The following is a 26605-nucleotide window of genomic DNA, read 5'->3' as shown; positions in this document are numbered from 1 at the left end:
CACGCACAGTTACCAACAGCCACCGTGAGAGTCCAGCATGCGGCGGCTCTCTGTAAAACGCCCGCACACAGAAAGAGCGCGATGAACGTGAGCGGCCACTGTCACTAAGCAGAAAGTGTCTTGGTGGGCGGGTCACTAAGCAGAAAGTGTCTTGGTGGGCGGGTCACTAAGCAGAAAGTGTCTTGGTGGGCGTCAGGTCCCCTGCCCACTCCCGTGCAACACCGCCCTCTTCAGGTCACGCGCACAGAGAATTCTCACGCAAAGAGGAGGCAAAGCAAATCCGTTAAACCCAAAGGGAAACAGGTGCTAACAGACCCTAGATGTGCGCTTTGGATTATTAACATCAGTCAGGCTGGGGCGCCTGCACGGCTTTGTCAGGTAAGTGTCCAACTCTTGAATTTTGGCTCAGGTCACGATCTTGTGGCTTGTGAGTCCCAGCCCCGCATCAGGGGAGAGAGCCTTGGGATTCTCTCTCTCCCTCTCTCTCTGCCCCTCCCACGCTGGTGTGTGCAGGAACTCTCTCTCAAAATAAATACATAAAAACTTAAAGCAAAACCAGTCAGGCTGACTAGGGACAGGAGGCTGCAGAGGCTGGGAGAGGACCTGATGGGGACATTTTCTGTCTGGAAAGATGGAGGGAGCCTCAGAAAACGTTCTGCCGTGTCTTTTAACTAGTTACTATGGTGTCTCTGAAAACCTTAGCGTCTCCAAACTTCCACTGCCTGACGCAGATTTTCCTCCAACGCCAACCCTGCTGGAGACGGGGCCTCCTCACTGCCCCTGGCTGGGGGAATGCAACACTCCATTCCCAGGGAGCCCCCGGGACGTGCTGAGGGCTCCAGAGCCTGGTGCTCAGGAGGACCACGTGCGTGGTCCTTAGCGTTGGCATTCCTTCATCATCCCCAAATTCTAAATAAAGTACCTGTCCATTCCACCCACACGGAGGGAAAGATAGATTATAGAGGAGCTGAGCTGCAAAGACCACACTAGTTGGTCACTTAAATCAATACTCGAGAACATTCCAATTATGTATAAACGAATCTCTTTCTTGTTCAAGTTTTTTTTTTAAGAATATTTTTATTTTTGAGAGAGACAGAGCACACTTGAGTGGGGTAGAAGCAGAGAGAGAGAGAGACTCCCAAGCAGGCTCTGTGCTGACAGCAGAGAGCTCAATACGGGGCTCCAACGCTCGAACCACAGATCATGACCTGAGCCAGTCGGACACTCAACAGGCGGAGACACCCAGGCACCCCTCGTGTTATCTTCCTCTCCTCAGATACACGTGGCAAAGACGAGGAAATCAGAAAGTGGAATCTGAACATCATCCAAGGGTCCCGGCTATTTTGTCAATGCTTATCCAGTACGTTCAAACGGTAGTCATCAATGACTTAGCTAAGCACAGAACGACAACGTCTGCGAGCCGCGCTCGAGAACATTTAGGTCGCCTGAAAGCGCTCTCACCTAGGGTAAGGGAGAGGGCTAACTCTTCCGCTCCCCTTTCAGAGAAGGAGCCTTATTAATAATAAAGATGATCATTTGAGGGCCTACACAGAGAAGCAAACTCCATGTTCTACTGATTTTTGACCCAGGAAGTGAAGCCAACAAGGGGGCTATTACTTCCTGCATTCTGCAAACCCCCTAAGAGACACGTTCCAGGCTGCACACCTCAAGAGAGGGAGAAGAGGCAGACAAGTCCTCGACTGCTTCCAGACTGCCGTGTGCACTCCTGTTAAAAGCAGCAAAAAATCACATTCCATTCTCAGTGAGACCCACTTACACGCATGGTCAAGAAAGGCGAAAGAGACTATTTCCTAGGAAGAGACGCTTATCAGTAATGATCCGTGGGAACAGGTGAGAAGATGTGAAAAGGAGCCCACAGTTCTTCCTGAACATCACAGCAGCCCTGCAGTCCCATGACCACGCCTGTCAGGCCCTGCCCACCACACCCCCCAGCACCTGTCTCCCTCAGTTACCAGCAAAGTGAGGGAGAGCCCTGGACACCCGAAGGCGTCCTGCGCTGGGAGGTGCACAGGCCGCCGCAGGGACCGTGTGAGGCTTCAGGGCACCAACTCATGACGCCCCACGCGGAACCTTCCCGCAACCACCTCCCGCCCCGCCCCCCGCCGAGTCCAGGTCAGGCACGTTGTATCTACCCGATCACCAGGAGAAGTAGTGTCATCCAAATTATTGAGGGCGTTTTCTACCCGCGCCAGACGGCCCGACAGCGACAACAGAAGGTTCACCACTTTGTCCAGGTCCCCAATGAACATGCGGAACTTGTCAAACTCGTTGGGTTTGCACACGTCTTTGGCGATGGCATCCACCTCGTCCCCCAGTGCGCTGTTGGCACGGGTGTCCTCCAGCAGGCTCTCCCGGGCTTCCCGAAGCACTTGCAGCTTGCGACTGATGCTCTCGATGAGCTCCTGCTGTAGGGCACAGGGGGGCATGCAAACACTCGTTAGGGTGACCCGACCTGGCACCTGCAGCGGCTGCCCGGGCCCTGTGGTCTCACGTAAGTGACCCGCGTGGGGAAGAGTTGATTTCGCATCAACTTTCTAAGAGAGGCTTTCTAAGACCCGGGGAGGGAGAACAACTCCTGGTGAAGTCCCTGGCGTGACATTTAGACACGAAACTAACCTAGTCTCCTCCCGTTAGTGTCCTATCACACAGCGATAGGTAGGACGTGGCCCCTCGAGATAAACCTCATTTCATCTTCACCTTGGCCGGGATTCTCGGGGCCCACGTGAGATTCTGTGCTTCATAGTCTGCAATCTTCCAGTGCAAGAACTGACACGTACACAAGTTATGGAGTCTCATGCCTGCTACTGAATGGCGTGATTTAAACGTATGCTCCACACACAACTAGCAACTTAAAGGTAAAACAAATAAAGGGATGTCAGTAAAATTAAAAGTCTTTTGAGAGTAACCTGATTTGAATGTGACCGAAATGCACATATATTACTACCTTTTTAAAAATATGGCAAGAAAGGGGCGTCTGGGTGGCTCAGTCGGTTAAGAGCCCGACTTTGGCCCAGGTGATGATCACGGTTTGTGGGTTCGAGCCCCGAGTCGGGCTCTGCTGACAGTTGAGAGCCTGGAGCCTGCTCTGGATTCTGTGCCCCCCTCTCTCTCTCTCTCTGTCCCTCCCCCACTCATGCTTTGTCCCCCTCTCTCTCAAAAACAAAAGCATTAAAAAAATATTTTAGATAAAATAAAACAAACTAAATATGGCAAGATATACGTCTCACAAGTTATCATTTTATGCGATTTTAAGCGTAGCACTCTGTGGCATTAAGTACATTCACGTCGTGGGCAACCGTGACCACCGCCCATCTCCAGAACCGCCTCATGTTACCCAACTGACACTCTGACCATTAAACATGAGTTCCCCACCCCCCTTTTCCACAGGCCCTTTAAGTGATTATCTCTTAAAGGGGCAAAAATAAAAACCAAACATATAAACTGGCCTTCCCGCTGAAGTGGCAGGATTTGAGCGGCAAAGATGGTCTGCCTCCTCTGGTAGATCTGGGGAAACGCACAGGGATGGCTCTAAAGGAACGCAACAGGTGAGCCCAGGCTGCCAAAACCACGGTCTTCTGAGCACGCATGTCTGCGTGCCGTCAGGCCCACCCGCAGCAGAAGCGCCAGGGCGTTCACCCCCACGTGCTGAACCACACACAGCCCACGTGAACCCCCGCACGCCACAGCGCCGAGGTGCACAAACCCAAATGAAGCCTGCAGAATGTGAACGCTCACGTCCAGTTAGGATGTTCAGCTCAGCCTGCTGCAACAAGGAACGCCACGTATAGAAAGTGGACCTATGAAGTCCCCCCACACCGTCACCGCGTGTCCTGGGCCCTTTACAGACTCCAACCCCACAGGGAGCTGGCAGAGCCGAGCGGAGAGAAGTCACCCGCCCGGAGGGAGCGACGTCTCATTAAGCTCTCCAGGACTGTGATCTTGGCTGCACAGGGGAAAAGGAACCCGCACCTCCAGGACTGACACGAAAGCTGAACGCGTGCCTGCGTGACAATCACCAGCCTGGCGGCTTGCGGTAGGTACCTTTACTTGGCAGGTATCAGCAGTCCTGCGTGCAGGCTGAGAAGTTGCCCCGGCTTAACAGACAACAGTCGGATGGAACCCGCCTGTCATGGGGGCGCCGGGGTGGCTCAGTCGGTTAAGTGGCCGACATCAGCTCTGGTCGTGATCTCACGGTTTGTGGGCTCGAGACGACAGCTCAGAGCCTGCAGCCTGCTTCAGACTCTGTGTCTCCCTCTCTCTTTGCCCCTTCCCCGCTCGTGCTCTGCCTCACTCTCTCTCTAAAAAATAAGTAAACGTTAACAAAAATTCAAAAACAAAAAACGCCTGTCCCGATGACAGTTTAGGTGGGCAAAGTCACACGGCGGCACGAAAGACACGCTGAACCACGAGCAAGCCATCGCACGCTTTGCAGGAGCCGATGACGTGTCCGCTTTGTCTACGGAGGAGACGCTGACGAGAATCCCCATCTGGCGTTGATGCGCGCGCACAAGTACGTATGACGGTAAGTCCACGGCCTGGAAAGGCATGGGCACTGCCTGCTCGTGGTTCAGTCTGCCCAGGGCTTATCGCAATGTCTGGGTATCCTGCAGATTAAGATGGCAAGCGGTTTCAGAGGAGAGCCGTCCTCATCCTCACTGCAGATTAATTGGCATGGGTTTTCTCCTAAGACACCCAACATGGAATTTATAAACTGCTTTGGGCTTTTTCGGGTCAGGTTCTAGTTAGTCTTCCCTCACTAATTTATTTATTTTACTTATTATTTTGAGAGAGAGGGAGGGAGAGCAGAGGAGGGGCAGATACAGAGAAACACACAGATTCCGAAGCAGGCTCCAGGCTCCATGCTGTCAGCACAGAGCCCGATGCGCGGCTTGAACCCACAAACTGTGAGATCACGACCTGAGCCGCAGTCAGACGCTCAACTGACTGAGCCACCCAGGCGCCCCTTCCCTCACTAATGTAAAGCTGTATGCGTCTACACTTCTCTGATATTTTCTCTCAGAATGTGGGTGTCTCGGTGCGTCTGGTTACCTACCTATCTGGGGAGACGGTTTAAGTCAACTTCGAGTCCCATGGCTAAGATGGCCTTTTTCAGATACTCATAACTTGAGGGAAGAGCACAAAATGGATTGTAGGGATGGAGAACCTTCCAAATTCTCACCTGCAGGCAACCCGTAACCCGAGTGAACCCCTCAAGCAATTCAGAGGATTGTGGATGTGTGAGGACCCCTAGCCAGGGCTTCTGGTAATTTTCCTGTTTCATTCTTCTTTAGCAATTATCGTGATAAAGATTTCACACCAATGCATGATATGCGCCTTCAAAACCTGCAGTAACAGGGGCGCCTGGGTGGCGCAGTCGGTTGGGCGTCCGACTTCAGCCAGGTCACGATCTCGCGGTCCGTGAGTTCGAGCCCCGCGTCAGGCTCTGGGCTGATGGCTCGGAGCCTGGAGCCTGTTTCCGATTCTGTGTCTCCCTCTCTCTCTGCCCCTCCCCCGTTCATGCTCTGTCTCTCTCTGTCCCAAAAATAAATAAAAAAAAAAAAAAAAAAAAAAAACGTTGAAAAACCTGCAGTAACAGCTGAGCGAACTTGAAGCTGGACGTTCTGGAAGGAGCCCAAATTCCTCTGATTCCTTTATACGTCTTGCGTAAAGTTTTATTAGAAATACCCTCCCCTTCTTCCATAAAGGGCCAGACGCTGACTTTCAGGGATCTTGGAACAAGGCCTGGCCCAGGAAGCATGCGGATCACTGGTTATCAGCACCAGCCGGGGTGCAGCAGGCCTCACCCGCCACGTCAGATGAGCCTCGCGCGAGCCCATCCGCTTGTGTTCTGCAGCACATGGCATTCAAGAGGGCCTGGGGGGAGAGTAAGTGGTGGCAGAGGCCAGCCACCCCCCCCCGCCCCGCCCACCCTGGGTCTCACAGCAGGTGCACTCCTGCCCCTTACCTCTGTTTCCGGTGCCCCCCGCACACCTACTTTTGTCCCCCTCTGTGGGGGGAATGAGGTCTTTTCTCTCTGGGCCTCATGCCCACGTCTAAGTTCCAGGGAAGAACCACAACCCTCAGATTCCAGATGTTGACCATGGAGTGTCTGCTTCTGCTGAAGAATCCCATATCTCAGTTGGGCCTCTTTCTGGGCAGAGTGTGCCTGAGCCGCCTCGGGTGTAAAAACGGATTTCGCCTTCCTGGGGTAATGCTTCCAACCAGCCACCAGAATTCCCTCTCTGCATCCCTGTGTCCTCAGCCTTCTCCTAAAACACAGGGTCACCCGATTTGGCACTCGGGCTCTGTGAGCATGCAGCGATGCTGGGACCATGACAGCCAAGGTCCCTCTGGGCACGTGGGTCCACATGCGATTCGGGGTCAAGCCGCTCTACCGTTATGGCCCATCAGGTACATCCACACGGCACGGACCTCCTTCTCCCCACCGTGAACACTTTGTACAACCACACGACACAGTGTATTTGTGGGTTATGGGAAGAAGGCTGAAAAGACAGGGTGCCAGTTGCCTTTGTCAAATCAAGTCGAAAAGCAGGATTACTGAGTCACTAACACCATAGAGAACTGTGATTTATAGCATTTGCCGTTTACTGTGAAATTACTCAACATTTGCATCTGGAATAAGATATGTCAGTTGGGTTAAGAATTTAATCATGCGAGGGTGCCTGGGTGGCTCAGTCGGTTGAGAGTCTGGCTTCAGCTCAGGTCATGATCTCATAGTTCGTGAGTTCGAGCCCTGCATCAGGCTCTCTGCTGACAGCTCAGAGCCTGTTTCGGATCCTCTGGCCCCCTCTCTTGCTGCTCCTCCGGCCTCCAAAATAAATAAACATTAAAAAAACCCAAGAATATAATCATGTGGAGTAGGTTGGGGGGGGGTGGGCGGGGAGTAGGCTGTCAGGAGCCAAGTTCACAGGGATTCATCTCAATCCCAAAGCAGTCATCTAAGGTGAGGCAGTTGCCCAGCAACTTGAGCCTCCCAAAAGCAGAAAGAGAAAAGAGCCACCCAGATGAAGGCTGGGCAGTACCAGGACGTGCCCCACCCCAAACTCATCACAGCACGAGAAACAAGGCCATGTCGTAAAAAGAGTCTGACTTTGTTCGGCTCAGGTCATGATCTTGCGGTTCGCGGGTTCGAGCCCCACATCGGGCTCTGTGCTGACAGCTCAGAACCTGGAGCATGCTTCACATTCTGCATGTCCCTCTCTCTCTCTCCCCCTCCCCGGCTCATGTTTGGTCTGTCTGTCTCTCTCTCTCAAAAATAAACATTAAAAAAGAAGAAAGAAAAAAGAAAGAAATTGGATATGTGATTGGAAGCCAGATACAAGCCCAGGACTAAAATTCTTATCTTTTATGCCCTTTAATTCCCTTGAACAAAAAAGCAAATATTCCCCAAACTGAAAGTGAATTTCTCTCATGCATGGGTCACAGTATTTCTTCTATTATATCTGAAATCAGCCAGTGGTGTTTTTAAACCACGAACTATATACGCATAATCTTTTGGGAAGATTTTTGTTAAAGAAAAAGAAAAAGTGTTTTTTTATGAAAGCAGTTTTCCAAAGTACTAAGCATATGGCAAATGCTCACAAAAGCCTGCTTCCCTCCTTTTCTTTCCCTGGTAGTATTTGACGGGCTCAAGGCCCTGGAATAAAGAGTACGTGCTAGCCTCCGAAACGGACTTTCTTTGGCAATCCCGTCATCCGTTTAATGCTAAGGCCTTCCTAAAAAACTAGGTAATCACCTAGATGCCACGGGTCTGGCGTGCTGACAGATCATGGAGATTTAAAGCTAATAGAGCAGTAATGACATTGACACTGACAGCAGTAATGCTGTCCCTACCATGACCTCATGGCCACTCACTATGTAGTCCCTGACCTCATTTCTGACTTTATCTCCAGTCCTACCCTCCTGGTCCACATAGCTCCAGCTAAAGCCACTGCTGCTTCTCCAATGTGTCACGAGCCTACCACCTCAGGACCTTCGCAGCGGCTGGTCCCCTTCCCCCAGTGCACCCAGACATCCACGGGGCTCACCCTTCACACCACTCTAGGTCGCTGTTCAATCATCCCCTCGCCGGAGCCCTCTCTAGAATCACCTTCCTTTGTTTCACTCGATTCTTTCACTCTGTTTTAACTCTCTCACCATCCAGTGTACCACATTAAACGTTGGCAAACTCTTTCCATAAAGGGGTAGACAGTAAAGATCCTCGACGTTCCAGGTGGCGTGGTCAGCTGCAACTACTCAACCCTGCTTCTGTGGAAGGAAAGCCACCAGAGAGCATCTCTAAGTGAATAAATGTGCCTGTGTGTCAATACAACTTTGCTCACAAAACCAGGTTTGGCCCACAGGCTGCATGCAGTGTGCCGACCCCCTACTGTGTATTTGTTTTCATGTGGGCTGAACAGAGGCTCCCCTCTGGAAAGGAAGGGCTCCGTTCTGTTTGGTCTCCTGCTGTATCCCTAAGCGCCTGGGAGTTCTAGGAGCCAAGAAATGCCGCTGCTTGGAGGACAAAGCACTTTACAAGCACTATGTGGGGACTATGATCTCCTGGCGGCAGGTATTAGAACCTGATATTCAAAGAGAACAGGTAACTTGCTGAAGGTCACAGAATGAAGTCCGCAGCATTTTAACTAGGGTGGAAGGGACAGATTACTTGGACTGAGACGTGCGGCCCCTTCTCTGGCAACGAGCACGATTTCATTGACCACGGCCTTTCCTACCTTCTTCACCGACAGGTCGTGGTCCAAGTCGCTCCCCGAATCCTCCTCGGGCTCCTGCTGCTCCTGCAGATCCTTCATCTTGATCAGCAGCTCCGCCTTGGGGACCGAAGTGCTGTAGTACGTGGAGCTGGTGGCCAGGGACATGGCCGCCGGCACGCTCGGCTCCTCTCTCCTACGTAAAAAGGTCAGAACCGCAGCTGGCTGGGACCCTACGCGCACGTGCCCCCTTCCAGCTCACGGCCTCGGTCCCGACGAGCCAATGGGGCCGCTAACCAAAAGACAACAGCCGGGGGATGGGACCACCAAAGGGGGGCGGAGGGGCAGCCCTTGTCTGCAGCCATGTCTGCTCCCTCTTGCTTTGATCCGACTCACCCCCTCTGCCCCTCTCTCGGGCATCTCACGGGCACTCCCACCTACCGCCAGTTAACGACGTGTATGGACACAACGGACATAAACAGGACAGATGTGAGCACACGCCTGTGCAGGCGGCCCACGGAATGAGACAGGACGCAAAGCACGTTCCCCCAAACCATGGAAATGCATCCGTTCACTCCGTTCCACAAGCGGGAACAGAAAGCCTCCTTAATAACTATGACGTTCAGGAGCCTTCGTGACTGACATCTGGGGCTGTGGGGGTGTCCTGTCCACCGCAGGGTGTTGGGCAGCCTCCCTGTCTCCACCCACAGGATGCCGGGAGCACCTCGCGGGGGCGACAACTAAAAACGTACCCGGACATTGCCAAGTGTCCCCTGGAGGGAGACGATGGCCCAGCTGAGAAGCGCTGTCTTCTGAGAGGCGCCTGCGGGCATCGCAGGAGCTGCGCTATCCTCGCATCTTTGCCAGGCCTCAGAGTCGTCATCCCCAGCCACGGGCCTTAGCGCTTCTTTTGGGAGGGTCCCCGGATGGCCAAAACGTGCTAAGCACTGGGCAGTACTTTCGGAAACCTGCCCCCCAGAAGCAATCATGAAAACAGACACACGGAGAAGCCACCTGCCCCCTGGAGCGAACCAGATGCTAAGAGGGAGAAGCACACCAAGTGGCCACACCGCGCACCTGAAGGCGGTGCTTACTCACTTCTCGTCCGTGGTCCCAGGAGAGGGGACTTTGGGGAGCAGCTTCCTCCGCTGCTGGGCTTCTTCCAGCAGGTGCTCGTCTTTGGGGAAGATCCCCTCCATCAGGTCCATGGTGGTTCTGATCTTCACGCTGGGGTCCAGGATGTCGGCCAGAGACTTCTCCTTGCCCACGATCTCCCGGGCCAGCTCTTCTGACTTCAGGTCTTCGGCTGTCCTCTCCTTGGTCTTCATGTAGCTGAACCCGGGCGGAGAGGCCCCGCTGTCCTTGGCAGTGGGCGCGGGGGCTTCGGGGTGCTGGGGCTGGGGCTCGGCGCCCTGGCGGCTGTACACGCAGAAGCGGGAGTAGAACTGCTCCGAGGTGCTGAGGGTCTTGATGTGGTCTTTCTCCAGCCCGCTGGGCAGTGTGGGCAGCTCGGTGGCGCGGGCCAGGCCCTGGCGGCTCTCCTTCTCAGGCCGGCTCTCCGAGTGCACAATCTTGATGGGCACCATCTTCACAGTGGTATTGTTGTCAATCACCCGCTCGATTCTGGAAAGAGAAGAGCCGTGTGCTGAAAACGCAAAGTGAGCCCTGCCGTCGACGCCTACCCAGGAGAGAAACCCGCTGGTCCCTCACCTGCTCTTCCGGCTGGGGAACCCAGGCTCAAAGACCTTTGGCCACTGAGCTGGAAGGAGCCTCTGTGATCACAGACCCAGGACGGGGAATGGAGGTCGAGGAGGCCTGCGTTCCTGACTCTGAGCGTCTGGACACCTTTTCCATTTTCAAAATCACCCACACCCCTAGGGGAGCCGGGGGTGTATCCCTGGGCTTGCTGACTGAGAGGAGGGTGGTTTAACATGCGTTTTCATGTGGATAATAGTGCAAACATTAACAGGCCCTGCTCGGTGACATTCTCCTTTGTCGGGGAACCTGCAACAGGCTTCCTTTCACAGTCATCATTAAAGCCTTCCCTCGCTGCCTCTCAAAGCAGGGCCAGTACGTACCCACGGGTGCCTGCGTGGTTCTGGGGCCACCGGGAGACTTCTAGAAAGATTGCCTATGTTTTTTTTCTTTTAGTGTTTATTTTTGAAAAAGAAAGTGCAAGTGGGGTAGGGGCAGATGGGGGAGCAGAGGATCGTTTGAAGTTTAAGCAAAAAATCCCCGGACAACTGTTAAAGATTTAAAAGTAAGCTACCTAGGGGCACCTGGGTGGCTCAGTCGGCTGAGCGTCCGACTTCGGCTCAGGTCATGATCTCACGGCTCATGGGTTCGAGCCCCGTGTCGGGCTCTGTGCTGACAGCTCGGAGCCTGGAGCCTGCTTCCGATTCTGTGTCTCCCCCTCTCTCTGTCCCTTTCCCACTCACACTTTTCTTTCTCTCAAAAATGAACAAATGTTGGAAAAACAAATAAGTAAAAAAGTCAACTACCTAGTGTTAGCACACGAGTTGAAGCATTTGTTTTGGTAGGAATGCCCATTCTGAAATCCCTCAGAGGCTAGGAATGCTTGCTCTCCACTCTCCGCACTCCTGCTGGGGGCTCAGGGCCTGGCACACAGGGACGGCTCAACAGCGCGTGAAGGTGGGAGCCTGCCCTGCACCCCGGCTGGCACCCCAGCAGGCAGGAGCGCGTGCACACTCATGGTCAAGGGGTAGCTGGAAGGAGGGAGAGGCCGGACATGGAGGGAGATGAGGTGAGCAGCTCTGCTCAAGAGACCCAAGTCAGCAGAGAGCAGGGCAATTTCTTTTACATTTTTATTTATTTCTAAAATTATTTTTGTTAATGTTTATTTATCATTGAGAGAGACAGAGCATACATGGGGGAGGGGCAGAGACAGAGGGAGACACAGAATCGGAAGCAGGCTCCACGTTCTGAGCTGTCAGCACAGAGCCCGACGTGGGGCTCGAACTCAGGGACCGTGAGATCATGACCCGAGCTGAAGTTGCACGCTTAACTGACTGCCCCACCGAGGCACCCCTTTCTTTTAGATTTTTAAACGTTTATTCATTTTTGAGAGTGGGGGAGGGCAGAGAAAAGGGGATAGAGGATCGATCCAAGCAGGCTCCACGCCATCAATGCAGAGCCCGACGTGGGGCTCGAACTCACGCACTGTGAGACGCTTAGTTGGATGCTTAACTGACTGAACCACTCAGGCGCCCCAAGAACAGTATCTCTGAGCTGAGCCCAAATGATCGGCAGCTCAGGAAGCCCTGACACAGGGGGAACCTGACCCTTCCCCTGCTGACCCATCGGTAGCTGACCGTGGATACAGAGCAGGGCCAGGACCCCTCCCCAGCTTCTTGTTCAGCCTGCGGGTCACTGGGATCGCAGGCTCTCATACCAGGATTGACCGATGGGGCACACCGTGGGGACGGTGACTAATTCAGTGCACTGTAAGCGACTTTCTGGGTAGCAGCTCTTGGAGGTGGCACGGCCACCATGTGCCTCACTGAGCTTCCTGAGAACAAAGTGTCCACATGTGGGTCTGGGTATAGACACTGACCCGGATTCGGGCCCTCTGCGAGCACTCATACAGCAGGGGACATGGTGCACAGGCAACCTTTTCCGACCCAAAAGACACGATGGGTGGGAACACTAAAAACTGTGGGTACCCATCACCCCCCAGTATCTTCAATAGGCACTGTCCCTGTTTACTGAAATCCCTCTCAAGCTCCTGGAAAAGACAGAATGAGAAAATCAACACTGGCTTCAGGCAAGGAAAAAATGAAACCCACTCCCTACGTCCTGAGCTGACGCAGGTCACGAGCACTGTGGGAACACATGGCTGTTTCTCCGAGGAGCCCGCAGAGCTCAGACCAGCTCCCGAGAAGCGAGCGACCTGAGAGGCCTAGGCCAGCTCGCCTGGAACAGTGTCGTACACTTGGCCCGCCACACAGACCACGTTATTGCTTCTTCTTCCCTTCAGAACAGATAACGCTGCCTCCCACTGACAGGTTATCTCAGTGGTGCCCACAGTCTGCATGACACAGAGCACAGACGTGGCCCCCAGATGAAGCTGTGGTTACGAGGCCACACTTGCAGAGATGCAGGATGCTATCAGTGGTGTCCTCTCTGCCAAGTTATTTTCAAGGTGGAAAGAAAAGAACAGGGGCGCCTGGGTGGCTCAGTTGGTTAAACATCTGACTCTTTAAAAAAAATTTTTTTTAATGTTTATTTATTTTTGAGAGAGAGAGAGAGAGAGAGATACAGCGTGAGTGGGGGAGGGGCAGAGAGAGAGAGAGAGGGAGACACAGAATGTGAAACAGACTCCAGGCTCTGAGCTGTCAACACAGAGCCCGACGCGGGGCTCGAACCCACGAACCGTGAGATCATGACCTGAGCCGAAGTCGGACGCTCAACCGACTGAGCCCCCCAGGCGCCCCTTAACATCTGACCCTTGATTTCGGCTCAGGACATGATCTCTTGGGTCCGGAGTCTGAGCCCTGCGTTGGGCTCTGTGCTGAGAGCGTGGAGCCTGCTTTGGGATTGTCTCTCACTCTCTCCGCCCCTCCCGTGCTCATGCTCTTTCTCAAAATAAATCAATGAACTTAAAAAAAAGAGAACGGCTTGAGACTCTACAACAAAAAGGTCCAACAGAACTTTCTGGGATGATGGAAATAATTGTATGTGTGCCATTAACCACACGTGGTGCAGCTGATGCACAGAATTTATTTTGTTTTTCATTAACTTCCATTCCTACGGCCACATGTGACTGTGGCTACCGTATTCGACAGCACGGGACATCGGGGCCAGAGCATTCCCTGCTGCGGGGCTCACCTGTGCACCGCAGGATGCGAGGCGTCCCGGCCTCTGCCCGCTGGATGCCAGAAGCAACACTCGCTCTTCAGCTGTGACCCCCCCAAACCTCTCCAGACACAGCCAAATGCCCCCCCGGGGGCAAAGCCACCCTCCCCCAGATGGACAACCACGGCCCTAGCGAGCAAGATGAAAATTCTGCACTTCTGCCCTTTCCCAGTTCTTCAAAGGCACTCTGAGAGGACGGCAAAAGGAAACATGCAGTGTTCGGGACCGGTCGGTCCCTGCCTGACCATATTTATTATCAACGTCTCCACGGGCACGGCAGACAAGTCCACGTCGGAAATTCTAACAGCAGCGCCATGGAGTTGAACAGGTTTTTCCTCTGCCTTCATAACATGTGTATACCAGCTTTGCTTTTCACTTATGACACAGAAAGAAAATGTGTTGGGGCACCTGGGTGGCTCAGTCGGTGAAGCGTCCAACTCTTGATTTGGGCTCAGGTCTGATCTCACAGTTTGACCGTGTGAGGCCCTGCGTGAGCCCCGCATGAGCCCCGCATGAGTCCTGGCTGGGGCTCTGTGGTGACAGCGTGGAGCCTGCTTGCGATTCTATCTCCCCCTGTCTCTGTCTCTGCCCCTCCTCTGCTCACACTCTCTCTCAAAAATAGAAACATAAACCTACAAAACGTGTGGAAATACTGGACATTATGAAAAACACCGAAGTCTCCTGAAGGCGTCAGGCTTACTGCACACGGGACTCTCCAACCACACAAGTGCTCAGGGAAAGCACAGCCCTCACGGGCAGATGCCCGGAGGGAAGGCACACACCACTGCTGGGCCTGGACCACGGGGACAGAGGACAGTCCGCACCTGTGGCACATCCCCTTTGCTCCTGGAGAACAGGGCACCCCCGCCCCGACCCCAAGTTAAAAATCCACCTGACCCCTGGAGCTGTGGGTTGTCCCCCATGGGGTCCAGACACCGCCCCCACACCGCCCAGGAAAGACGCCCGGGAAACCTCCCGCGGGAGCCCAGGGAAGGGCAGGCGTGGGGCCAGGGCTGTACCTGGTGGAACTCTCGTCCTGGACCAGCAGGGGAGGTCTGTCCGTGAGCTTCTGCGGGGCGAACTGGGGCGAAGGGGAGCGAGAAGTCTCCATGGCGGCCGGGCGCGGGGCCCGCAGCGAGGAAGGAGCGGGGCTTGGCTCTCAGGCCCGGCCGGGTGCCCGTCTACATGCCGCCCCGCGCGCTCGCCGTCTTCGGGCCTTTGGCCGAGGGCCGGGCGGGGGGCGCACGCGTCCGTGGCCTCGGGGGACGGCAGGGGCCCGCTGGGGGTGCCGCCGGCCAGGCCCCCCAACTGCCCGGGCTCACGCTTGGGCGGCGGTGGCGGTGGCGGCCTCCGCGGGGCTGGCTGCTTGGGGACGGGCGCGGCGCTCAAGGGCCTGGGCTCCTGCCCGCGGGTGTGCGGGGCCGAGGGCGCGCCCTCCGAGGATCTGTAGTCTCGAGGGAGGGTCCCCGCTCGGCCGCGGGCCTCCGGGGGCACCTCCGGAGCCCCCCAGGCGGGAGACGGCTGACCGAGCTGGGCCGGCGTCCGGGAGTCCTGCTGTCCTGCCGCACCGCTTGCCGGCCGTCGGACATCTGCTTGTCTACAGGGAGAAAGCGTACAAGTGAGCGCACGATGCCAAGCCGCATCTCTCCAAACGGGACTAGATCCAGATATCGATGACCTTCTTAACTCATTTTCGGGAATGAAAGCCAGATACGTTTTCCCACACCTGTCCCCGCCGTTCGTGACGCGAGGTATCCAGTCCAAGCACACACAGGAGGCTGCATGTTGCTACCTCACGTAACAGGACGGGAAATATTAAAATGACACGCACACACTTAAGGTACAAACATGTACTTGCACACACAAGTTGCATTGTGGGGCAAGAAAATTCACACTTTAGTTATTTATAAAGGTTCAGACCTCTTAAAAATTTTTTTCAATGTTTATTTACTTTTGAGAGAGAGAGAGAGAGAGAGAGAGAGAGAGACAGAGAGACAGAGAGACAGAGAGAGACAGAGACAGAGAGCGTGTTGGGGAGGGGCAGAGAGAGAGAGAGAGAGAGAGAGAGAGAGAGAGAGAGAGACAGAGAGAGAGAATCCAAAGCAGGCTCCAGGCTCTGAGCTGTCAGCACAGAGACTGACGTGGGGCTTCAACTCGGGAACCACGAGATCACGACCTGAGCCCAAGTCAGATGCTTAACGGACTGAGCTACCCAGGAGTCCCCTTTACACATTTTTAAAAACAACACTGGTGAAAAATCTCATATGGCTATATTTAGAAATATTTATTTCTTGATGTAACAGTATTTAGGAAAATTGCCATTTACAAAAAGGCATAGAGCTTTCTAACATGAGCCTCAAATCAATTTATGAATAAAGCCTTTAAAATCAGTAGTATATTATTTTTTTCCTAAAGTTTTAAAAAGTTTTATTTATTTTGAGAGAGACAGAGGCAGCGTGAGTAGGGAAGGGGTAGAGAGAGAGGTAGACAGAGAGAATCCCCAGCAGGCTCCATGCTGCCTGCGTGGAGTGTGATGTGGGGCTTGAACTCACAAAGCCGTGAGATCATGACCCGAATCAAAAGGAAGAGTTGGACGCTTAACCGATGGAGCCACCCATGCACCCCAATCGGTCGTATATTATTAAAAAGGACAAAAACATGGGGCACCTGGGTGGCTCAGTTGGTTGACCGTCCCACCCTTGATCCCTCGATTTTGGCTCAGGTCGTGATCCCAGGGTCAAAGGATCGAGCCCCACGTTGGGCTCTGTGCTGAGTGTGGAGTCTGCTTAAGAGTCTCTCTCTCTCTCTCTCTCTCTCGCTCTCTCGCTCTCTCTCCCTCTGTCCCCTCCCCCACTCATGCGCTCTCTCTCTCTCTCTCAAATAAAATTTAAAACAAGAGACAAAAACAAAGACTTTGGGCGCTGCAGTGGCTCACTGATCGTTCCACACTGCTACCCGTTCCCAGCTCTACCTCCACATTCGATGCGCATACGCGTGTGCTCAGTACGCACAGATGCACACGCAGGAAGGTCTCCGCAAAACCCGGACGGAGGCACACGCTCCAAGCACGTTTCTCTGCGCTGCAAGCAGCGCTCACTCACGGGCTAAGCACTATCAACTCTGTGACAGAGCAGCCTGCCATGCCTTTTTCCGCACAGTTCCTTCCAACCTGACACAGTAAATAAAAGGAGCCTCTGAAGGACCGTCCCATTCAGGGAAGAGCAATTTGGCATTGAGGAGATCACCTCAGAGGTGTTAAAGCAAACTCTAACGAGGGCAGCACGGGGGGAACCAGAAGACAGAGCACCGGTGCCTGTAAGTGACGTCCCCTTCTAACAAGCTAGGTAAGGCTTTCCCCCTCATTCCATGACCCCCTTGGGGCCCAGGAGTGAGCCTGCCTCCTGGGATGTGATGCCCGGCCTGGGTATTATGGATGCCCCAACCCCAGCCAGGCTGCTGCACGACAAAGTCCAGTGCCCGGTGCGTGTCCCTCTGACCGTGTCCCTCGGGGAAAGGGCCCCTCCAGCTTCAGCGGATGCTCTGGAGTAGAACCCTGACCGTGCCCACGTCCCTCCCCTTCCTGTCGTCAGCCAGCTGGGGGCAGCTCCCCACCTTGTGCTGCCGTGAGCACAGCCACACACGGCTGGACCCGGCCGCACCTAGAAGCTGGAAGCCGTCCACATCTGGGAGAGGTCGGAAGAGCTCAAGTCCCACAGGGGCCCTGGGAGAGGGCAGGTGTGGTCTCTGCTTTCAAGACGCTGAAGACACGGCCTCGGCTTCGAAGATGCACGGTGACAAAACAGCCAAGCAGAAGAGTTTAAAATATTAACCCAGCTTCAGAAAGTTAGATATTTAAGAAAAAAATACATACTAGGTACACACTAAGAGAAACTAGAAATTTTCAAAATAACTTTTTAATAAAAAAAATTTTTTTAGATGTTTATTTTTGAGAGACAGAGAGTGAGCAGGGGAGGGGCAGAGAGGGAGGGAGACACAGAATCCGAAGCAGGTTCCAGGCTCTGAGGTCAGCACAGACCCGGACGCGGGGCTCCAACTCACAAACCATGAGATCATGATTTCAGCTGAAATCAGACGCTTAACTGACTGAGCCACCAAGGCACCTCGGAGCCCTTCCTTTTTAAATGTTGAAAAATTTTTCAAGGATAGGGGCTCCTGGGTGGCTCAGTTGGCTGAGTGTCCAACTTCAGCTCATGTCATGATCTCATGGCTCATGAGTTTGAGCCTGCATTGGGCTCTATGCTGACAGCTCAGAACCCGGAGCCTGTGTCTCCCGATTCTGTCTCCCTCTCTCTCTCTGCCCCTAACCCACTCGCATTCTCTGTCTCTCTCAAAAATAAACATTTAAAAAAATTTTTTTAAATTTTCAAGGATAAAGTTAATGGTGATAGAAAGATCCACAGACAGAGTAAGAAAATAAGAAGTCTTAAGGATTTGCCAGCAAAGGCACCTAACCATTTAGCTCCGAGGAATGCCTGGAACAGCGAGTCAAGCCATACAAAGGAACCCTTAAAAGGCAGCTGCATTCCAGAGTCCCAGCAATTGATATGCAGCTCAGGTCACTCACTGTCATGCAGAACATGCTAATGACACGTTATCAAGGAGAAGGCTGCTCCAGGAGGAGGCTCCCAGGACACCTGCAACCTCTGGGCAGGCGGGAGCCCAGCACCTGGGTCTGAGACAGGGCAGCAAAGCAAAACAAACCTCATCTGGATTTTCTCTCTGCCCCTCCCCTGCTGGTGTGCGCTCTCTCTCTCCTAAAATAAATAAATAGACTTTAAAATAAAAGCTGACGGGTGCCGGGGTAGCTTAGTCAAGTCAGCATCTGACTCTTGATTTCAGCTGAGTTCATGATCTCATGGTCGTGGGTTTGAGACCCAAGTCCGGCCCAGCACTGATAGCATGCAGTCTGCTTGGGATTCTCTCTCCCCCCAGCGCCTGGCTGTTTTCTCCTCTGCCTGCTGCCATGAAAGGTCCGAGGCAGGGCAACGAAGGAAAACAAACCTCATCTGAAGAGGAACCCCCCCCCGCCCCACCCCAAGGCCACATAAATGCTGCTCAGGACCCCAGACACCCTGTGATAGGGGCAGAAATGACCAGAAGTCCAAAAGGAGAAAGACTATATACAGACACATACATACACACACACCAAATGCCCAGGGAATCCCATCAACACTGGTATTATTCAAATCTACATTGTTGATTTGGGGATGCGGCCGGTCAGCCCCATGTCTAACTGTGCTTTCCAGATCCGAGAGGTGGCGGTTTTATTTCCAGGTTCTTTCTGCTAGTGATGAGCCCTGTTGTGGCCCTGGGTTCCTCTCTCTGAGCCACAGGTTTCTGCTCCGTCTCACACAGGCCCTCTGCTCCTGGTCACCCGTAGCCCAGGACTGGTCTCACTCTCCAATGCTTGCGTGGTTCACAGTCTCCACTCACCTCACTGGGCTATAAGCGCCTCCACGGAGGGCAGGAGACCAGGCTATCTTCTTGAAGCCTCACAAGCAAATATCGCATGCACCATGGCACACGGTCACCCAAACATCAACGTACAAATGCATCTGCTGCTATCAGTCACTGTGCACAATGGTAAGGAGCAAGGCTGTGTTGCTTTCCTTCCTCCCTTCCTCCCTCCCCTTTCTTTTATGTTTATTTTTTATTCTTGAGGGAGGGAGGGAGGGAGAGAGGGAGAGGGAGAGAGAGAGAGAGAGAGAGAGAGAGAGAGAGAGAGAGAGAGAGAGAACAAGTGGGGGAGGGGCAGAGAGGGAGACAGAGAATCCAAAGCAGGCTCCAGGCTCTGAACTGTCAGCGCAGAGCCGGATGTGGGGCTCGAACTCACAAACTGTGAGATCATGACATGGGCCGAAGTCGGACGCTTAACCGAATGAGCCACCCAGGTACCCCATTTCTTTTTTTTTTTTTTTAAGTTTACTTATTTACTTTGAGAGAGAGAGAGAGAAAGAGAAAAGAGAAAGAGAGAAAGAGAGCAAGCTGGGGAGGGACAGAGAGAGGGACAGAGAATCCCAAGGAGGCTTCACACTGTCAGCTCGGTGCCTGACGCAGGGCTCGAACTCACAAACTGTGAGATCATGACCTGAGCCCAAGTCAAGAGTCGGATGCTTCACGGACTGAGTCACCCAGGCGCCCTGAGAGGCTGCATTTTCTGAGACACAGCCAGTCAGGTTCTCAGAGAAATAACTGCAGGTGAACATTCCCATCATAACTGAACATTTTTAGACTGCTCTGGAATCACTAATTAATTCAGCACTGCTTTGCAAGTTGGGTTAACCATTGTCTCCATCAAGGAAAAGAGAAACATTTCTAGCTCTCGGATGACTTACGTAACGCGTACCACAGGGTCCTCCTTTCCTAAGTACTTAGAGGGACAATGAGAGGAGAGGGACACACGGTCACTTCTGACTCGAACACTCATTTCTTGCTCACGGCTCTTCCTCCTGATGCACTTTAGTGTGTGAGGCCACGGTGAGGCTCTGGCCCACGTTTCATTTGGGGTTTCACTAGGCAGACGCTTCCCATCACAGCACCATTTACCAGCTGTGTGACATCGGCAAGCGACAGTGTGTCACCAAGCCTCATTTCCTCACCATGGGATACCGCGGGGGGTGGGGGGGGCGCCACGCGAGGCAGAGGCGGCAGAGCCCCCCGCGCGGCGGGATCCACGTGGCGGCCCCCACCAGCCACACGCTGCGCAGAGCCCCCAATGGGAGAGTGCCCCGTGTGGCGGAGCAGACCCGAACGCAGGTCTCCGTGGCAGCACCGCGTACCCCCCTGCCCACGCCACGCCGCGCCACAGCGCGGCACAGCCAGGCAGGGCTGCCCAGGCCTCCACCTGGGGAAGGGCATCCCCGTGGCAGCTGCTCCGGGGCGCTTACGGGTACCGCCACAATCCCGTGGGATGGAACTGCCCAAGTGAACGACGGGGAGAGACAGACAACACTCGGGTGTTTCCTCCTTTCATTTCAATATTACGAAAAATGCTAACTCCTACCGTTCACAAAGCCAGCCCGCCGCTGACGTCAGCCAGGGTGGCTGGCATACTGGAGATGGTTCAAGAGCAGTACTTGCGAGTGTATGTGGCAAAGCCAGGTCTGCACGGGACAAAATGACTCCACAGGCCAACCGGGTAGGACTCAGAAGTGCTGCCTTCCAGGCAGAGACAGGCTTCCCAGAAGCGGTGGAGGTCAACATACAGTTTTAGGCGGCACACATCCATTGCCTGTGGGTATGGAGGACGGCGATTTTGCGAAGGCTGGAACCGTTTATTGGAAATCACAGCTTCTCTCGCTGTATTTGCATGGAACACCACCAGGCAGGCTGTCTCAAGAACAACACTGCCACCGGACATTCAGACCAGCCAGGTGGCTGGAGAGACAAGGGACGCTCACGCCACAAGTACAAGTCTCCGGAACGAGTCCCTGGTGTCTCCGCTGATCTTTGTGTTCCCCAGGGAACTCCCAGCACACACACATGGCCGCAGTGAAGCACACGCAGGAAGGTCTTCTGTCTACACAGCACCCCCTCAGAGCCAAACAAGGTGGGAGAAGGTGACGATGATGGGCAAGGCATGGAAGTGAAAGAGGCAATCAACCGATTCACTGATGAACGGACGGAAACAACTAGAAATGTCTCCAACAGCATGAACACCCAGGGATAATGGCACCACCCACTCTTTCCTTGGAAATGCCAGACTACCACAGGATTTCCCAGATGGTGAGCCCCTGGAGGCTAAAGGCTGTCTGGCTGTCGTAGCCCAGTTTCCGAGTATGCAAACAACGTCTACCAAATGCGTGGACAGGTACACTAGTGATGAGGGAGAGAGCGGTTTCCATGAGTCCTGTCCCAATTCCGTGTCTCGCAGAATCACCTTCTGGGAGGGGAGGGGCGCTGAAATCGTTTTCAATCCAGTCATCTCTTTACTGCAACGTCTCCACTAAAGTTATTCCCTCTGCGTCAGACCCAAAGAGGCTCTCTCTTCTGTGATTCTAATGCCACACAGGGAAAGCAATCACTTTAGAAAATCAGATGAATGTTACTTCTTCATTATCTTAACAGATGGATAAGAAGACTTGCTCCCTTTGGGTTTTGTTTTTTGCTTGCAGGAATTTGGGTGGTAAATAGGAATGAAGCTGAATTGAGAGGGACTGGTAAGTCGTTTGTAGTTAAGTGGAGGAGAACAGATTAATAGAGAGATTCCACACACACAGAGGATCCAAATCAGAACGTACAAGCACAGATTTCTTGAAGGACTAGTGTCCAATCACAGAAAATACTTAGATTTAGAGACTGTAGTCTGTGACCGCCCCTCAAGCATCCAACTCTGTGTTCAGAACACGTGTTTTGAATCTATTCCAGGCCTCTTTCATTTCTGTGGCTAGAGAGACACTTGTTCCTGGTTCCAAGATGTGACACTTGGAAATTTTTGTTTGTTTTAATGTGTTTATTTCATTTATTTTTGAGAGAGAGAGAGAGCGCGAGAGGGCGCATGAGCGGGGGGAGCACAGAGAGGGGGACAGAGGATCTGAAGCAGGCTCTATGCTGACAGCAGACAGCCCGACATGGGGCTCGAACTCATGAACCGTGAGATCATGATCTGATGATCTGAGTCAAAGTCAGACAAACACCTAACCTACTCAGCCACCCAGGCACCCCTGAAAATTGATGAATTGTTTTGTTTTGATTGAACCAATGAGGATGGGTTCAAGCCCTGCATCAGGCTCTGTGCTGACGGCGTGGAGCCTGCTTGTTCTAACCACTTGATCTGAGTATTACAAACTACGCCTGAAGCTTTAATCCTTGGCTTGGCATGTCCCTTCGAAACCAGATGATCATCCTCTGAAGACACAGTGAGATTAAGTACCCCTTGGTACCAGCCTTGGAGGGATAAAGCCTTGATGTTTCATTCTCCACCAAGAAAGGCTTCTCAAACCCTGGGCCCAGGGGATTTGGGCCTTGGCCTGTAGTTTGTCAAACCCTGCTCTAAAAGGCAAGGCAGATAGTAATTTCTAAACAATTTTAACTCCTTTTGATAAGTACTATGAAGCGAATGCCAAGGGAGAAAAGAGGAGAGACCTTAGAGAGAGGAGGGCCTGCTGAGTTCCTCTAAAGCTATGATTTTATAACTGCAATGCCTCCTTTTTAGCTATTAGTGGAAGCAATGGTCTCTTGTGAACATCCTGGGACGAACCATGGTGAATGTTGCAACCTGTCGCTGCAAATCATTAGAAGCAGTCAGAAGGAAAAATCAGGTTAGTATCGTATTACGGCAGACACTTCATTTACCTCAATAATAGTTTTGGGAACATCTAGGCTGCGTAAGTTTTTATTAGGTATGATCTGTTCTTGATAAAAACTTAAAAGCTGCAAACATTAGGGCACAGGGAACAAGTGATACATGAATTTGGGTTTACCCTACATCTTGTGCCCTACATGCACACGCTTTTCTCCTGAGCCACTTAAGTTTTTAAAAACACGTGTTTGTATTCCTAGAAATCTAGCTATGGATCTGGGAGGTCTTGACATTATAGAACATCTCCGCCTCTATTCCTCCCCACACCCCACCACAATTTTATCTTTTATTTTTATTTTGGGAGAGAGAGAGACAGAGAACACACACATGCATGCAAGAGGGGGAGGGGCAAAGGGAGGGAGGGAGAGAGAGAGAGAAAGAGAAGGAAGGAGGGGGAGAGAGAGAGAGACAGAAAGAGAGAGAGAGAGAGAGAGAGAGAGAGAGAGAGAGAATCTTAAGCAGGCTCCAAGTTCATTGCAGAGTCCGACTCAGAGCTCGATCCCATGACCACACCACAATCTTATCAAGGTATTGTTTACACACCATAAATTTCAAGCGAGTCGTGAATAGATTCACTCTCAAATTTGTTGAAATGGGCATTTCCCAATCATTTCAGTAGGGTTTGATTTGTAGGTGTTTTTTTTTTCCCCCAAATGTTAATTTATTTTGAGAGAGAGAGAGAGAGAGAGAGAGAGAGAGCGAGCATAAATGGGGGAGGGACAGACAGAGAGGGGAAGAGAAGGAATCCCAAGCAGGCTCCACGCTGTCAGCACAGAGCCTGATGCAGGGCTTGAACCCATGAACCATGAGATCATGACCTGAGCTGAAATCAGGAGTCAGATATTTAACTGACTGAGCTACCCAGGCGCCCCTGACTTGTAGTTTTAAGGAATTTTAATCTTCTACGTCTGCCTAAAGTTGGCTGTCCTTGCAGACAGACACACTACCTTACGGGGTTTTCAGTCAGGGCTGCAGTAAGTGCCTTAGAGCAAGAGGGAACTTTCTGGGGCAGTGCAGTTGTATTTTGACTTGATTGTGGTGGTGAATACACAACTCTATACATTTAACCAAACCTCCCATCCCAGGGATGCATGTTCCTGCAACATACATTTTGGCCAAAGGCCCTCCCCTGCCATTTATGCCTCGTGGTTTCCATATCTCCGCTTTGATCCACACTCTTCAGAATACGCCCCATAGACACCATTCCCATTTTCTTTAATATCCAACCTTTTCCATGAAGCGTTTCCAGGACCTGTTTTTGTTTTTGTTTTGTTTTGTTTTGAGAGAGACAGACAGACAGAACGTAAGCAAGGGAGGGGCAGAGAGGGAGACACAGAATCTGAAGCAGGCTCCAGGCTCTGAGCAGTCAGCATAGAGCCTGATGCGGGGCTCAAACTCACGAACTGCAAGATCATGACCTGAGCTGAAGTCATATGCCCAACTGAGGAGCCATCCAGGTGCCCCCATTTCCAGGACCTGTTGACAAACAAGCCTTTCTTCTGTTGAACCCCCATAAGGATTTAATCTTTACCTGTTTGTCCCCAAACTATACTCAATTTATCTGTATTATTTTCGGTGAATATCACTTCTCCTGGATACGGTGATAACACCCACTTCTGTCTGTAGGCCTAACGCAGTGCCCTGGCACAAGGCAGGCTTCAGCAAAGACTCAGTGAGGTAACAGGAAGAAAGGAGGGAGGGAGTAAGGGAGGAGAGGAAGCCAAGGCCGGCAGGCTGATTTTCTTGGGCCTTCTGACTACCTGACATCACAGTATTTATTTCTGTAACCCTCCAAAATTCATATGTTAAATTCTAACTCCCTCTCACCCAGGGGGTAGTGTTAGGGGGTGGGACGTGGGGGAGGTTATTAGGGCATAAAGATGGAGCCCTCAGCAGTGGGACAGTGCCCTTGTAAAAGAGACACGAGGGGCACCTGGGTGGTTCAGTTGGCTGACTGTCTGACTTCGGCTCAGGTCATGATCTCAAGGTTCATGAGTTTGAGTCTTGCATCGGGCTCGCTGATGTCAGTACGGAGCCTGCTTCTGATCCTCTGTCTCCCCCTCACTTATGTGCGCTCTCTTTCTCTCTCTAAAAAGAAAAAAAAAGAGAGAGAGAGACACAGGAAAGCGCTTGTGGCCCCTCTCTCTGCCCTCCACCACGTAAGGACATGGCAAGAACAGAGCTGTCTGCAAACCAGGCAACGGGTCTCACCAGGAACCAAGTCAGCTGCACTTCAATCTTGGATTTCCAGCCTCTGGAACTGGTGAAAAGTAAATGTCTGTTGTTTAAGCACCTAGTCTACGGTAATCTGTTATGTTATTATCTTCCCTGACAAAGAGAAGATCCTTCAAGGGAGATTCTCTCTGTACCTGATTCCATTTTGCAGGCTTCCTGGCACCTCACCACATAAATACAGATCAGTAACCAGAAACATACCGATGCCACCCAAAGACCTGTCCACAGAGCCCGTGGTTCTGATCGAATACTAATTAAAACATAGGGGCACACACACACACACACACACACACACACACACACACACACACACACACACGTATACCCAGTATGCTGGAGCAGTGAGGCCTGGGAGAAGATTCCACACCCTGACCTGGTCTTAAATGAGAGGCGGACGGCGTCAGCTCTACTGCGCAGCCGTGTCCTGACTCAGTCCTTGCAATTTCACATCACGTTGCATGAATGCTATAGAAACCAATGCCACTCACAGAAGCAGTTAGGTTTCCTTGCCCATTAAACACAATCTGAAGCCACTCAATTTTTCAACAAAGCGATGACCATAATAAAAATATTAACTGGGGACTGAGTAGCCCTTTACTCTTTCCAGTGTGTTTGTATCTATAGTTAAATGGCTTCTATGTATTTTACTTGGACGCACTTACACCCTGAGCAATCAAATGCTTTTGGGGCGGTGGGCCACAGCAAAACACACAACAGGAACATTGTAATGAACAGAAAAACATCCTGATGAGGGAGAACGAAAAGGAGAAAGGCACAGGCATGGAAAAGTGCTCAAGTGAGCAGACCCTGGCAGGTATGGGAGTCTGACAGATGTGCCTCAGATGGGCTCTGGTCAACCAGAGCAGGTGGCCGGAGGTGCTGGGGTACTGGGTAGGCGGGCACTTCTCGATTCTTCAGCACACACAGCCCTAACCCTAACATCCATTGGCAGAGGGCAAACATAACTGAGAAAATCCAGTACTTCTGCCTGGCCTGTGAGGACACTGCAGCCCCAGAGCCTAAGTGCCTTACTGATAACCTGAGCTAGGGTGTAGATATTCATCTGTGACTCCTTCTCTCTGTCTACAACATCACGTGAGACACTCCTCTGAAACCCCTATGTTCTTCTCTTCCTGACCAGTTTTATCTTCTTTGCAAAAACTCTGTAGAATGTTTCAGGTGGCAGTCTACAGCTCATAGGAAGGTCACAGGCCCAGAGCCCCCAGATGGTTATGCTTGTGACGTCACTAATGCAAAGGCCAGTACACAACTGCCAGGGGCCAGGAGCCAGCAGGATAGAAATGGACTGTGCAAAACCGCCAGGCAGGGGCAATGGCATGATTATTAAATACTTATACACAGAAAAGGACAAAACTAAGCATAACCAACCCTAAATGTTTGAAAAGCACACAACGCACTTCAGGGATCTATCTGCAACCTA

At 52.4% G+C, this 26605-nt stretch overlaps 2 protein-coding genes across 4 annotated transcripts in view; both read right to left on the bottom strand.

Moving 5' to 3' along the window:
- The window catches only part of LOC147570844 (protein Shroom2-like), a 35915-nt gene that overhangs the window by 3567 nt on the left and 5743 nt on the right, over positions 1-26605 (bottom strand). Inside the window, exons 1-4 of one of the 3 annotated variants that reach the window (XM_086696744.1) lie at positions 14627-14863; positions 9831-10355; positions 8757-8928; positions 2154-2426 (exon numbers count right to left, since the gene is read on the bottom strand). In XM_086696744.1, the coding sequence (XP_086552870.1) occupies positions 2154-2426; positions 8757-8928; positions 9831-10355; positions 14627-14718 (1062 nt within the window). In that variant the 5' untranslated portion in view covers positions 14719-14863. Of the gene's footprint in view, positions 1-2153; positions 2427-8756; positions 8929-9830; positions 10356-14626; positions 14864-26605 lie in introns of those variants that run through there. The other 2 variants (XM_086696745.1, XM_086696746.1) reach the window with 2 other exon arrangements.
- The window catches only part of LOC147570843 (protein Shroom2-like), a 44398-nt gene continuing 32718 nt past the window's right edge, over positions 14926-26605 (bottom strand). Inside the window, exon 3 of the mRNA XM_086696731.1 lies at positions 14926-15204. Within this exon, the coding sequence (XP_086552857.1) occupies positions 14926-15204 (279 nt within the window). The remainder of the gene's footprint in view (positions 15205-26605) is intronic.

The sequence above is a fragment of the Puma concolor genome, unplaced genomic scaffold (genome assembly GCF_028749965.1).
Source record: "Puma concolor isolate L17-30 unplaced genomic scaffold, mPumCon1.1.hap2 unalloc_scaffold_8, whole genome shotgun sequence".
NCBI classification, from domain to species: Eukaryota; Metazoa; Chordata; class Mammalia; order Carnivora; family Felidae; genus Puma; species Puma concolor.
Note: the sequence above shows the minus strand (reverse complement) of the source record. Positions and strands in the feature narration are given on the sequence as shown.